We start from the raw sequence: 14921 nt of genomic DNA on the forward strand, positions 1-14921 counted from the left end.
TCTCATTTGGAATGTTCCATCTCTTTCTTGCTAGGACTGAATGACATATGGCAAAAGACACTAGAGGCAATTAGACCTATTAGGAGTTTGAGGTAATACACCAAAAAAAAGACATTGAGTCCTGAGATAGGGCAGTGGCAGTGGAGACATACAGGGGAGATAGACGTGAGAAATTTTAAGGAGGAAGCTGTAACCAGATTTAGTTATTAATTAAGTAGTGGGAGGAGAAGCTAGCAATGAGAAGTTAAGGGCAGCCTTGCACAGTGGCTCATGCCTATAATCCCAGCACTTTGGGAGGCTGAAGCAGGCAGATCACTTGAGGTCGGGAGTTTAAGACCAGACTGGTCAAAATGGTGAAATTCTGTCTCTATTAATAATACAAAAATTAGCCAGGCATAGTGGTGGTCACTATGCCTATCTAGCTACCTGGGGGGCTGAGGCAGGAGAATCACTTGAACACAGGAGGCAGAGATTGCAGTGAACTGAGATCGTGCCACTGCACTCCAGCCTGGTCAACAGAGGGAGATGCCATCTCAAAAAAAAAAAAGAAAAAAAAAAAAAAGAAAAACAGTAAAGGGCTGTTTCCAACTTCTTGGTTTTGATGACCAGGCAGATGACAGTACCAGTCAGGCCAAAAGAAAGGGGCGACAGACCCCATGCAAGCCTAAAACCAAGCAGGGCCATCATGAAATCTCGAAGTTCCAAAATCATCTCTTTTGGCTCCATGTCCCACATCCAGAGCACACTAATGAAAGCATTGGGCCCCTAAGTCCTTGCGCAGCTCCACCCCTGTGGCTCTACTGGGTTCAGCACCTGCAGCTGGCCTCAAGGACTGGCATTGAGTGCTTACAGTTTTTCAGGCCCAGGGTGCAAGGTGCAGGTGGACCTACCATTCTGGGGTCTGGAGGCTGGTGGCCCTCTTCTCACAGTTCCACTAGCAGTGTTTCAGTGGGGACTCTGTCTGGGGGGCTCCAACCCCGTATTTCACCTCTGCACTGTCCTAGTTAAATGTTACACCTAAAACCATAAAAACCCTAGAAGAAAACCTAGGCAATACCATTCAGGACATAGGCATGGGCAAGGTCTTCATGACTAAAACACCAAAAGCAATGGCAACAAAAGCCAAAATTGACAAATGGGATCTAATTAAACTAAAGAGCTTCTGCACAGCAAAAGAAACTACCATCAGAGTGAACAGGCAACCTACAGAATGGGAGACAATTTTACAATCTACCCATCTGACAAAGGGCTAATAACCAGAATCTACAAAGAACATAAACAAATTTACAAGAAAAAATCAAACAACCCCATCAAAAAGTGGGCAAAGGATATGAACAGATACTTCTCAAAAGAAGACATTTATGCAGCCAACAGACACATGAAAAAATGCTCATCATCACTCGCCATCAGAGAAATGCAAATCAAAACCACAATGAGATACCATCTCACACCAGTTAGAATGGCAATCATTAGAAAGTCAGGAAACAACAGGTGCTGGAGAGGATGTAGAGAAATAGGAACACTTTTACACTGTTGGTGGGACTATAAAGTAGTTCAATCATTGTGGAAAACAGTGTGGTGAATCCTCAAGGATCTAGAACTAGAAATACCATTTGACCCAGCCATCCCATTACTGGGCATATACCCAAAGGATTATAAATCATACTGCTATAAAGACACATTCACACGTATGTTTATTGCGGCACTATTCACAATAGCAAAAACTTGGAACCAACCCAAACGTCCATAAGACTGGATTAAGAAAATATGGCACATATACACCATGGAATACTATGTAGCCATAAAAAAGAATGAGTTCATGTCCTTTGTAGGGACATGGATGCAGCTGGAAACCATCATTCTCAGCAAACTATCACAAGAACAGAAAACCAAACACTGCATGTTCCCACTCATAGGTGGGAACTGAACAATGAAAACACTTGGACACAGGATCATCACACACTGTTGTGGGGTTGGAGGAGGGGGAGGGACAGCATTAGGAGATATAACTAATGTAAATGACAAGTTAATGGGTGCAGCACACCAACATGGCAAATGTATACATATGTAACAAACCTGCATGTTGTGCACATGTACCCTAGAACTTAAAATATAATAAAAAAAGAAAAATAAATAAAAACAAATGTTTTAAAAAAAGAAATTGAAGTAATAAAATGTTTAAGAAAGGCAAATGAAACCAAAATAATCGAGGCTCAGTAAGGTTAATTATTTGCAAAACTGCATAGATCATAAGACACCGAGGCAGCATCAGAATATAGTCAATCTGGCTCCGGGGGCTTGTACCTTAACCCCTTCCCCACAACACTGCATGTGTATCTAGATGCAGTCATACATGCAACACAGAACCTCAGGGATGTCAGAAGTCATCACTTGTCCTTCCAGGTAGGCACACATAAGTGTAAACCCAGAGGTTCACAAGAGTACATGCATGTAGGTAGAGTAGGCACTCACGTGTACATAGATTATACATGTGCATGAAGAAATACCTTATATAGGGTGCACACATGTGTATGAAAACACACATGTGCATAGGATATACATATGTGCATGAACAAACCTCCAGCCCTGCTGCTGCATGGCTCTAATTTCCTACCCAAGTGTAACAGATTACACTTCTGGAACCCAGGTTCCCCATAGTAATGTTCTTCACCCCTGGGAAAACCACAGGGCCAATCCCCTCAGGGTTCTGATATGCATAGAGGATGGGTCCCTGGATCTCCCTTTCTATCACTAATTCTCACTGTAGGTGAAGAACTGTCATATTTCTGAGGCTAGATCTATGCTTCAAGAGGCCACTTCTTCAGAGATCCAGAGCCCAGTTGTAACCCTCTGACAGCCCTGAAGCCTGTTCAGGCCTCTGAATCTCCTGTCACGCCCACAGGTAGGCAGGCTGAGTGGTCTTTGGCAATGGGAACTCTGGGGTCAATATCTTCATATAATCTTCTTCCCTTTTCCTGACTTTTTTTCCTTCATCTCAAAAACCAGGAAATATTGACCCTCTATATATTTCTCTTCTTGCTCCCTTTGATTAAATATCAGACATTTAAAGTGCCTATTCTATGCAAGACACTGTTATCATCATTAGCCCCTGCCCTTAAAGGGTGCAGCCCACAACCTACAACCTGAGACCCATGGAGCTATCTCCTCCAGGGAAACTGAGTTGGCAGAGGAACGAATAAACAAGAACATTTGGCCAACAAAGAGACTGGAAGCACACACTTGGAGCTGGAATCTATCACCATCTGGCTGTGTGTCCTTAGGCAAGTCACTTCGTTTCTCTGTACTTCACTTTTGGTACCTGTAAAATGGACTGTTGTAGAAACCAAATGACTTCATGTATATAATGTTCTTAGAGCAGTGCTTCCATGTGTAAGTGCTATTTAATTGCTACCCATTACGTTACCATAATTGAGAATATTCATGGGAAGGAGCTGTAATAAAGTGGGTATCTCTAGACAAGCAAAAACGAGATGAGGCTTTCTCAGTTCAGCTGAGGAAGACAAGATTTGTTTTCAGCAAATCCCAATTGCAGTATGTCTGGTTGATCTGATGGCTACCAAAGGTATGTTGAGACAGAGCGAAGGTAATTATTCACAAAAAGAATCTCAATAGGCACATTTTAAGCATTCATTTGCCTAGAATCTAGAATTTTAAATCCAAAGAAGGACAAGGTAATTCATCTTAACAATCTACCATTGCTAGCATAGAAATGAGGCAGATTGCTGTGGGATAAGGCTCTGTGAACTCATGGCGGAGCTGAAACCAGAAACGTGCCCCCTGACTTTCAGCCCTGTGTTCAGTGGAATAGCCATAGCAAAACCCAGTTATGAGGTGCTATACTCACCATGGGAATCAGAAATGGTTGTGAGGGAATATGCAAGTCTGGATTTAAGATTAGGGAGTGTCACAAGACACAGAAGACCAGATGGGTAAGGAGAAAACTATGTCAGTGAAGGAACATGGTGTCTCCAGCAGAGAAGATATTCAAGCAACTAGACAATCGCTTGGGGACTCTGAGACAGGGAATAACTAATCATTGGAACAATGGGTGAGTGAGATGAATTGGAGATTCACATTTCACCCTCACATTTCTATAGCACAGTTAATTTTGGAGGTGTCTCATTTCTACTACCTTAAGGTATCAAAATAAGTTCATCAACTGTAATAAATGTGCCAGTCTGGTTGGGGGTGTGGATAGTCATGGAGTTTTGTTTTGTTTTTTCCTGCTAAACTAAGTAGGAAATTGGAAATTAAGCTGAGATACCACCTTCTATATAGTGAATCTCATTAAAAAATCAATTTCCCAGATATTTTTGCCTTCTTTGAAATGAATAAAACCAAGGCTCTGATAGATTAAGTAACTGTTTGAAGGTTGCTCAACAGCAAAGTCAAACCTAGAACATTGTTCTTCTGGCTTCCATTTCAGAGGTCTCACCACGTCACCAGGCTGACCTTTGAAATGGATATTAGAGAGAGAAGAAGAAATCCAGAATTTGGGGTAGCTTTAGGGTAGCCTAAGACTATTTTATTTCAAACCAAGGATTCCAAGGTTGCTGGAAAAGAGGAGATGGAGAACAGTGCTTGCCTTCACAATGGTCAGTCTGTTTTGCAATCCGGAACTGGATGCTGCTTCTCTGCATCTCAGCTTTCTGTGTCCCATGGCTGACACTGTGGGCACTCTCTGGTCACTGGGCTCTTCAAAGATGTGATGAATCTTCACATATATTGGAGAGGAGGGTAAGAAAAATACTAAGGAGTGAGAGACCAGACAGCCTGTCCTGTCCACACCATCTGAGGAGTATTTCATTAGGTGGGGCCTGTAAAGAAGGGCAGGTTAGACTTATTGCACTATGTATTAATGGATGAGAATGGGACAATAAGCCACAGTTATCACATAGCAAAAAATAGAAAGGCAAACTCCAGCCTTGATGAGGCTGGATGGGGAAAAAAGTTTCTATTGGCTTGGTGTAAAAGTAATTGCAGTTTTTGCCATTACTTTCAATGACAAAAACCGCAATAACTTTTGCACCAAAATGATAGATCTGTCCCATGAAGAACTAGAGCACTTCTGCATATTCTGAGCGGCCTATCTCTGGAATGTTGAGAAGGCAAAGGTGGAAGGCACAGGGATCTAAAGCCCTATAACTCCAAGGCAAGCAAAGCTCCCTGAGAATCCATATTGTTATCCCTCCTTATGACCCAGGATACGTAGCCTGTCGTTCCTGTGTTTATAGCTGCACTGATGAATACTGACTAGTCACGGATATGTGAGGCACCAGAAAACAAACTGACAACTTGAAATTTTAACTCATTAAATTATTGAGAAAGACAGAGACAGAGCCAGGCGTCCCAGAAACTAGTGATTTCTCAGAAGAAAGACAAAACCAACAGTGGAGTGGAATCTAGCTGAGAACAGTCTGAGCTGGAGGAACTGGGTTCAGTCCTGGATCTGAGGGACTTAAGGTGTCCAGAAGAGCTTTCAACCTAAACTAAGCAGGAAATGGGAAATTAGGCTGAGATACCACCTTTTCTGGAGCAAAGAGACAGGAGGTAAAGCTCTAATCTAATACAGGAGTAAAAACTAGGCAGAAAAAAAAGAGATTTCAGAGAACTGAAAAGAGAAAGACCCAACCTAAAAAGAACCCTGCCGAATCCCTAAATGGGACATACCACTGAAAGGGGCCTATGCAGTCAACACTGCCGATCTGGGTGTCTTACAGGTACCTTAAGATATCAAGGTATTGTCAGACTCCCAGTGAAAAGAGAATAGAAAGGGAGAAACTAGGTTTCCAAAAACGGGCCCGACTGGGCACAGTGGCTCACACCTGTAATCCCAGCACCTTGGGAGGCAGAGGCAGGTGGATCACCTGAGGTCAGGAGTTCGACCCTAGCCTGACCAACATGGAGAAACCCCGTCTCTACTAAAAGTACAAAATTAGCCAGGCATGGTGGTGCATACCTGTAATCCCAACTACTTGGGAGGCCGAGGCAGGAGAATCGCCTGAACTCAGGAGGCAGTGGTTGCGGTGAGCCAAGATACGCCATAACACTCCAGCGTGGGTAACAAGAGCAAAACTCCATCTCAAAAATAAAAAAAAAATAAAACAAAACAAAAAATAAAAATGTAGGCCCAGGAGGGATCCTAAGGTCAGGTACTGGTGCTGCAAAATCAGAGAACTGTTGTTGAGTCAAGATCTGACAGAGCTGAGGTCCAAAGTCATCTATAGCCTGTCCTCTCTGAAGGCAAGGAGAAGAGGAGAGGATATGGCTTCGTGGAATGGGAGGCAGAAATGGGAGTAGGAAGGAAGGAAATCGAAAGAATTCCAATACGTAGGAGCAAAGGATGGAGTGGAAGGAGTGGGTCAGCAAAGAGGCTGAAGGCACTTGGCAGTAAGACGACCTCTGTTGGCAGAGGACACACCAGCTTAGTTCCCTACTACGCATATACATTTTGGGAAAGAGGTATGTCAGAGCAGTTTAAAACATAATTTGCAATCATTGTGCCTGGGTTTGAATCCTAGATACACCACTCACCAGCTCTGTGACTCTCTGAATTTCAGCCTCCTTTGTTATAAAGGGGGAAATAGTGGTACTTCAAACATAGTGTTATTGTGAGGATTAGATGAGACAAGGGCTAAGCACAGACTCTGTCTAATAAATGTTAGCTGTCTTTTTCCAGTTTAGTCACTTTCCAACTATCTTTGCTCATTCAGGGAAGCAGAAGCATGGATAATGCATAGCTTTCCACCAGCACACTGTCCACCCAGCATTGTTATCCAATTTGGAAAGTGCATTCTTGCTGCCAGTGTGTACTCTCTGGTTTCATGTGGGCCAGTGGCTAAGAGAAGGACACTACACAAATGATGAGGAAGCAAGGAAAGGAGAAACAACCCGAGATGACAAATGTCCACAGTGTGAAAATTACAATAGCGAAAGATGAGAAGTATAGAAATAGTCCACATTTCCTGTCTATCAAGGAAGAGAGGAAATACCTTTTCAGGTGAGATGATGTGATTTAAAAGGCTTAGAAAGACTCCCAGTCCCTTCTCGTTCTTCCCACCACTAACAAGCCCCATCATTAAAATGTCATTTCTCTAGCTGATTGTGTGAGCAATAATACTAACCACGTGTATTAGGGTTTGACAAACTGTCACTCAACTGTCACTTGAGTCTCCAAATGACAGTGGCAGGTGGGGAAGAACAGCACACACACAAAAACTAGCCCCTACCCCACACACACACACACCCCATCTTATTAATAGATACACAGAACTGTAATGATTTGCCCAAGGCATGAGAAAATATACAATGCTGTCAAATCCAGCTAAATGAGAGGGGGTTAAGCTACTACCTCTGAGGTAAATATCACACTAATCTTAGAAACTCCAAGTTCAAGCCCAAAGGATATCAAATAGCCCTTCACCCCCAACAAACACAATGTCCCGGGAGTGAGGCTGAAAGACACAGAGAAGAAACTGGGGAAAGAGTTAGGAGAGTCAAATAGATACATTCCCCAGGAGTAGGATGAAGAATAGTTGTCTCAGGTTGTAAGTATCTATTAAGCTTTTCAACGTTCATAAACTCCAACTTTGCATTTCGTATCTCAGAATCTATTCCACACCTTAGAAATTATCTCATGAGTGCAATACACACAAAAACATCCATCATAACTGTCTGTGAGGGACAGTATGGCTCCAGTACAATCTACAGTGTGCATATAGATCTATGGAGAGAAAAAGTTGGCTAGGAGATGAAATTGTTCAGAACTTTCACCCTTTTAATTATAAAATTAATGTAGAAAATCATGTGTTCATTATTTTTAAATACAAGCAATATAATCTCACCACACCAAAAAAATGATAACTATGTCAGAGAATGCATATGTTAAACAGCTCAATTTAGCCATTCCACAATGTATACATATTTCACAACATCATGTTGTACACTATAGATACAATTTTTGTCAATTAAGTAAATATATATGCAATATAAAGTTAAATATGGAAGTTACTTCTCACTCCAGCCCACTTCAAGAGGCAGCCACATACACATAAACACACACACCAAAATAAGCACAACATATAAGAGTTATTTTTGTTACAAAAATAGGATTATTCTATATGCATTGTTCTGCAACTCACTTTTGTCACTTAGTAAAATATCATAAACAGTGGTATAATAGTGATGGCATCACTTGGCAATAAATGGCTCCAGCTCTGCCACCAGACTGCCTGAATTCAAATTTCAGTTTTACCACTTACTCATGGTGGGATCTGGTAAGTTACTTAACTTGGATAAACTCTAATTTTTATCTATGAAATTGGAATAATTATAGTGCCTATCACTTAGGATTTGGGGAGAATACAATGATTTTTAAAAACAGGCAAAGCACTTAGCTCAGTATGTGGCATGTACTGAGTGCTAATAAATGTTGGCTAACATTAGCCATCTTATTTCTTTAGAGTGCATGCTATTGAGTAACAGGAATGCACCATAAATTGTTTAGTCATTCACCTACGTGTGTATTGAGATTGTTCCCTCTATGGGTTGCTTTGGCTGGTTGGTTGGTTTGCTTGGTATTACAAGCAACACATATTGTGTACTACACAAATATGACTACTTCTAAAGGATAGAGTGCTGTAAGTAGAACCATTGGATAAAGAGATGCATATTTCCAACTCTGATATAGACTGCCAAAAGGTCTACACTGAGTCACACTTTCAGTATATGTGAAGGTCTATTGTCCTTTGGATATGATCCCCAAAAATGTAGTGCCAATCTGATAACTTATTTTTATTTGTGGGTTACAAAGAAGTTTAGGCTTATTTTTTTCCAAATGTTCCAATTGTCATAAATAGCATTTGTTTTATAGCTCATTCTTTTTCCATTGCTATGAAATAAATCTTTATTATATGTTAAGTTTAATATAGATCATGACCTAAATATAGACATACAGATATACAAAATGCTTTATATTGGTCAATTTTTTATTTTTCCCTATGTGTGTCATTATCTTATTGCTTTTCAATATACTGTGCTTTTATCTGGGGTTAAAAAAATTCCCATCATTATTCTAATGTTTCCAAAATAATGTTGTCTGTCTTTAGCCACATAATACTCTAGATGAATTTTAGAACAATCTTTTCAAGTTCCATTAAAAATTCCCTTCAGGTCTTATTAGAAGTGCATTGAATTTTATTAATAAGAATTCATATTTTAAAATATAGTCTTCCTTTTCAGGAGTATAGTTCTCTACATATTCAAATATTCATTTTGTGTTCTATTATAGTTTCTTCTGATAGGTCTTACTCATTCTTTTGTATTTATTTTGTCCCTCAGGTTAATTTCTAAGTATCACCTAGACTTTCTTGCCATTATCAATTGAAACCTTTTCTTCATTACATTTGTCTAATACAGAAAGAGCATTAATACTTTTAGTTTTACAATGCGTCTGGCCACTGGTGAAATTGCCATAGGTTTTAAAAGAGTTTCAAATAATTATCTTGCATTTTTTAGTACACAATCATGCCACAAAAAAAATGACATTTTCTTCTTTTTTAATATTTATGCCTCCTGATTCTTCAGTTTTGCTTTGTTACCCACTCAGTCAACCATCTCAGCAGTGTAGTTTAATAGTGGTTATAAGGCTATCTCTGCCTTCTCTTTCCATGATATTGGTGGAAATAGGACTCTTATAGTCTACGTTTTATAGTCCTGCAATATTTTAATGTTGAGAATGAGGGCTTCATAGTTTTTTTAATCAGAAAAATTAATATATTCAAAGAACTAATCTTGGTTACCTAGGCTATTTCTGGGAGTACTCTCATTTCAACTGGTATCCTTGAACCAAAAGACGATAATTAAAGTAACAGATTATATTAGCCAAAGAGAAATGCTTAAATAAACATTAGAAAGTTTTGCTCTGAAGATGTAAGGAAGTTATCTGAATTCTACAAGTACCAAGGAGCGTTGATTAATTCTGTTTTGCTTAGTTTTGTTCTATCCCAACTACTACTACCATCTATGGAACTATGAGCAAGAAAGAATGCTGAATGAGATAACTTCATTCATAGGGATTCCTTGTGTGACAGCATTCTAATTCTAAGTAGAACCCAGCAACCTCTTCCCCGGGACAAAAAATAATAATAAGGTTAAGTAGATGGTCAAGAAACAACCTCAGAAGAATCTTTACGAGGGAAATGAGAACTCAAGAAATTAGGCCACGTGGAAGTTCCTATGAGCACATGGAAAACCTTTAGCTTCTAATTTAGAAGACAGCTTGTCATCCTTTAACCTTTCTATTGTTGAATTTTACTATCTGTTTCTATGTAGTTTCAGAACTAAACATTCTTTCAAAGTATAATAGCAGTAAGATTTTTAAAATAGATTTGAGGTTGGGAAAGAAGCTGTCTTGGTCAAACTGCCCTTTAAGTCTCTCCCACTGCTTCTCCAAACCCTATCCAGGAAGTCCAGAGACATGGACACAAAGAATTACAGCAGCAGCACCTCAGGGTTCGTCCTCCTGGGCCTCTCTTCCAACCCTCAGCTGCAGAAACCTCTCTTTGCCATCTTCCTCATCATGTACCTGGTCACCGTGGTGGGGAATGTGCTCATCATCCTGGCCATCTACTCTGACCCCAGGCTCCACACCCCTATGTACTTTTTTCTCAGCAACTTGTCTTTCATGGATATCTGCTTCGCAACAGCCATAGTGCCTAAGATGCTGGTGAATTTTCTATCCAAGACAAAGGTTATCTCTTATGTGGGCTGCCTGGTCCAGATGTACTTCTTTATGGCATTTGCGAACACTGACAGCTACCTGCTGGCCTCTATGGCCATCGACCGGCTGGTGGCCATCTGCAGCCCCTTACACTATGATGTGGTTATGAACCCACGGCATTGCCTACTCATGCTATTGGGTTCTTGCAGCATCTCCCACCTACATTCCCTGTTCCGCGTGCTACTTATGTCTCGCCTGTCTTTTTGTGCCTCTCACGTCATTAAGCACTTTTTCTGTGACACCCAGCCTGTGCTAAAGCTGTCCTGCTCTGACACATCCTCCAGCCAGATGGTGGTCATGACTGAGACCTTAGCTGTCATCATGACCCCCTTCCTGTGTATCATCTTCTCCTACCTGCGAATCATCATCACTGTGCTCAGAATCCCCTCTGTAGCCGGGAAGTGGAAGGCCTTCTCTACCTGTGGTTCCCACCTCACTGCAGTATCCCTATTCTATGGGAGTATTATTTATGTCTATTTTAGGCCCCTGTCCATGTACTCAGTGGTTAGGGACCGGGTAGCCACAGTTATGTACACAGTAGTGACACCCATGCTGAACCCTTTCATCTACAGCCTGAGGAACAAAGATATGAAAAGGGGGTTGAAGAAATTACGGGACAGAATTTACTGGTAAAAGGAACAAAATGTTGGTATGTCATAATTAAGACATGATCTAAGAGATTATTGGGTTATTCTTCCTTACTATATTCCATGTGGCACTCAAAGAGGTCATGAAAATTGGTGTTGGATACCAGTAAGAGAATTAACCTGGGAGCAAAACACTCAGTTTCTTTTTTTAAGTTATTTTTATTTATTTATTTATTTATTTATTTATTTATTTATTTATTTCATACTTTAAGTTCTGGGATACATGTGCAGAACGTGCAGGTTCGTTACATACATATACACATGTAATGTTGGTTTGCTGCACCCATCAACTCGTCAACTACATTAGGTATTTCTCCTAATGCTATCCTTCTCCTAGCTCCCCACCCGCTGACAGGCCCCAGTGTGTGATATTTCCCTCCCTGTGTCCATGTGTTCTCATTGTTCAACTCTCACTTATGAGTGAGAACATGTGATGTTTGGTTTTCTGTTCTTGAGTTAGTTTGCTGAGAATGATGGTTTCCAGCTTCATCCATGTCCCGCAAAGGACATGAACTCATCCTTTTTTATGACTGGATAGTATTCCATGGAGTATATGTGCCACATTTTCTTAATCCAGTCTATCATTGATGGGCATTGGGGTGGTTCCAAGTCTTTGCTGTTGTGAATAGTGCCGCACACACAATGAATACGTGTGCACGTGTCTTTATAGCAGAATGATTTATAATCCTTTGAGTATATACCCAGTAATGGGATAGCTGGGTCAAATGGTATTTCTAGCTCTAGATCCTTGAGGAATGGCCACACTGTCTTCCACAGTGGTTGAACTAATTTACACTCCCATCAACAGTGTAAAAGCATTCTTATTTCTCCACATCCTCTCCAGCATCTGTTGTTTCCTGACTTTTTAATGATCGCCATTCTAACTGGTGTGAGATGGTATCTCAATGTGGTTTTGATTTGCATTTCTCTAATGACCAGTGATGATGAGCTTTTTGTCATATGTTTGTTGGCCACATAAATGTCTTCTTTTGAGAAGTGTCCGTTTATATCCTTTGCCCTCTTTTTGATGGGGTTGTTATTTTTCTTGTAAATTTGTTTAAGATCCTTATAGATTCTGGATATTAGCCCTTTGTCAGATGGATAGATTGTAAAAGTTTTCTCCCATTCTGGGCCAGGCGCAGTGAATTGAGACCAATCTGGCTAACACGGTGAAACCCCGTCTCTACTAAAAATACTAAAAAATTAGCCGGGCATGGTGACACGCACCTGTAGTCCCAGCTACTCAGGAGGCTGAGGCAGAAGAATTGTTTGAACCTGGGAGGTGGAGGTTGCAGTGAGCCGAGACCAAGCCATTGCACTCCAGCCTAGGCAACAGAGCAAGACACCGTCTCACAAAAAATAAAAAAGAAAGAAAAGAAAAGAAAGAAAGTAAAAAGAAAAAAAATTCTCCCATTCTGTAGGTTGCCTGTTCACTCTGATGATAGTTTCTTTTGCTATTAAACTCTTTAGTTTAATTAGATCCCATTTGTCAGTTTTGGCTTCTGTTGCCACTGCTTTTGAAAAACGCTCAGTTTCTATCCATGACTTTGACCAAATACATATTTAATCTCAGACTAGGTACTGATAGGAATCCATATTTTAGGAAACCCACTTCAGCTATCCTCAATAGACTGGCTTCCATATGGTAGAATAAAACATTTCTACAAATACATCTTCTATATGCCTGACAATGGGTCCCAGTCAAGGAGTTATAAATCCTGTTAGTCTTCAGAAGTGGAAAGCACATGGGTTTGGTAGGAAATTGGAAAGAACTTTTTGGAAAAGTGACATAAGTTTATCCTTAAAAATAGACTGAATTTTGACAAAGAAAGTTACAAAGGATGAGGAAATGGGCAACACATTTCACATAGTAAAAACCAGCCAAGCACACAGAGGCAATACACTTTGGAATATTTTTGAGAAACAGTGAAAACCCTGTGAGTCTTATTCAGTTTGAGGGTAAGGATAATCCAACTGAAAAGATAGAATAATCCAAAAAGAATATTTACTCCTCCCCCCAACACCAAAGTGTCACGACAGTATGAATTCTCAGTACCCTGTCCCTTTTATCTTTGTTGTTGTTGTTGTTGTTTGAGACAGAGTCTCACTCTGTCACCCAGGCTGGAGTGCAGTGGTACAATCTCAGCTCACTGCAACCTCCACCTCCTAGGTTCAAACAATTCTCCTGCCTCAGTCTCCCTAGTAGCTGGAACTACAGGCATGCGCTACCATGCCCAGCTAATTTTTGCACTTTTAGTAGAGATGGGGTTTTGCCATGTTGGCCAGGCTGGTTACCTTCTGTTTTTTAAGAGAAGGTCTCACTCTGTGACCCAAGCTAAAGTACAGTGACACAATCATAGCTCACTGTAGACTCAAACTCCTGGGCTGAGTGATCCCCTTCCTTTTTAATTCTTCTGTTCTCCTTATGTCCAGCATCCTCACTAAGCTACCCTTTATATCTTGGAAAAAGCCATGTTTGTCAGTCAGGGTAAGCTGTGATATACTGTGGAAATAAACAATCTCAAGCTGGATCTCAAAACTAAAGATTTATGCCGGGCGCGGTGGCTCAAGCCTGTAATCCCAGCACTTTGGGAGGCCGAGACGGGCGGATCACGAGGTCAGGAGATCAAGACCATCCTGGCTAACATGGTTACTAAAATATACAAAAATACAAAAAACTAGCCAGGCGAGGTGGCGGCCGCCTGTAGTCCCAGCTACTCGGGAGGCTGAGGCAGGAGAATGGTGTGAACCCAGGAGGCAGAGCTTGCAGTGAGCTGAGATCCGGCCACTGCACTCCAGCCTGGGGGACAGAGCAAGACTCCTCTCTAAAAAAAAAAAAAAAAAAAAACAACTAAAGATTTACTTCTAATTAGCCCTAAACATCCACCATAGAAAAATATAAGGATGTTGCTCATTTTAATCAATCAGGGATCCAAAATGATAGATCAGGCACCATTGTGAACATTGATCACCATTTTGTCAGAAGCTGAGAAAGACACTGGAAGATTTTACATTGCCAACTAAATATTCCAGTCCAGAAGTGACCCATGCCACTTCTGACCATAACTTATGGTACACAACACATCCCATGACCCCACCCAAACACAAGGGAGCCAGGAGGCACAACCCAACCAGATACCTCTAAAATGGAGGGTCAGAAGTATTTGATGAATAGCATTAATGACTACTACACAGCTATATTAACACACAAACACATCAATGTGTATCAGGTGCTTTATTAATCCTCCCTAATAATTTTATTGTTAATAACAATAGTAATGTAGGACTTACACACTCTCTGGAAAATTTCTGCCTTAGTTATTTCAGCAAGTTTACACAACCACCAGCTTTTCTGGGTCACAAGCTTGTTTATGGCAGGACTTGAAGTTGAATATAACTCTTTTGGCCTTAAAGATAAAGCAAGAGGTGTGTAATGGTCTAATGGAACACAGGGACACCTAGGCTCCAACATC

At 40.8% G+C, this 14921-nt stretch overlaps 1 protein-coding gene across 1 annotated transcript; it reads left to right on the forward strand.

Moving 5' to 3' along the window:
- The first annotated feature begins 4141 nt into the window (after positions 1-4141).
- On the forward strand, positions 4142-11434 carry LOC104676932 (olfactory receptor 1L6). Its single transcript, XM_010381802.2, has 2 exons — positions 4142-4159; positions 10415-11434. The coding sequence occupies exon 2, from the start codon at positions 10499-10501 to the stop codon at positions 11432-11434; it is 936 nt and encodes a 311-aa protein (XP_010380104.2). The 5' UTR covers positions 4142-4159; positions 10415-10498.
- The last annotated feature ends 3487 nt before the right edge of the window (positions 11435-14921 follow it).

Source organism: Rhinopithecus roxellana, chromosome 16 (assembly GCF_007565055.1).
Source record: "Rhinopithecus roxellana isolate Shanxi Qingling chromosome 16, ASM756505v1, whole genome shotgun sequence".
In the NCBI taxonomy this organism is placed as follows: domain Eukaryota; kingdom Metazoa; phylum Chordata; class Mammalia; order Primates; family Cercopithecidae; genus Rhinopithecus; species Rhinopithecus roxellana.

Bases quoted from the DNA above. Each gene is read 5' to 3' on its own strand.
- LOC104676932 (XM_010381802.2), top strand. From the start codon at position 10,499: ATGGACACAAAGAATTACAGCAGCAGCACCTCAGGGTTCGTCCTCCTG.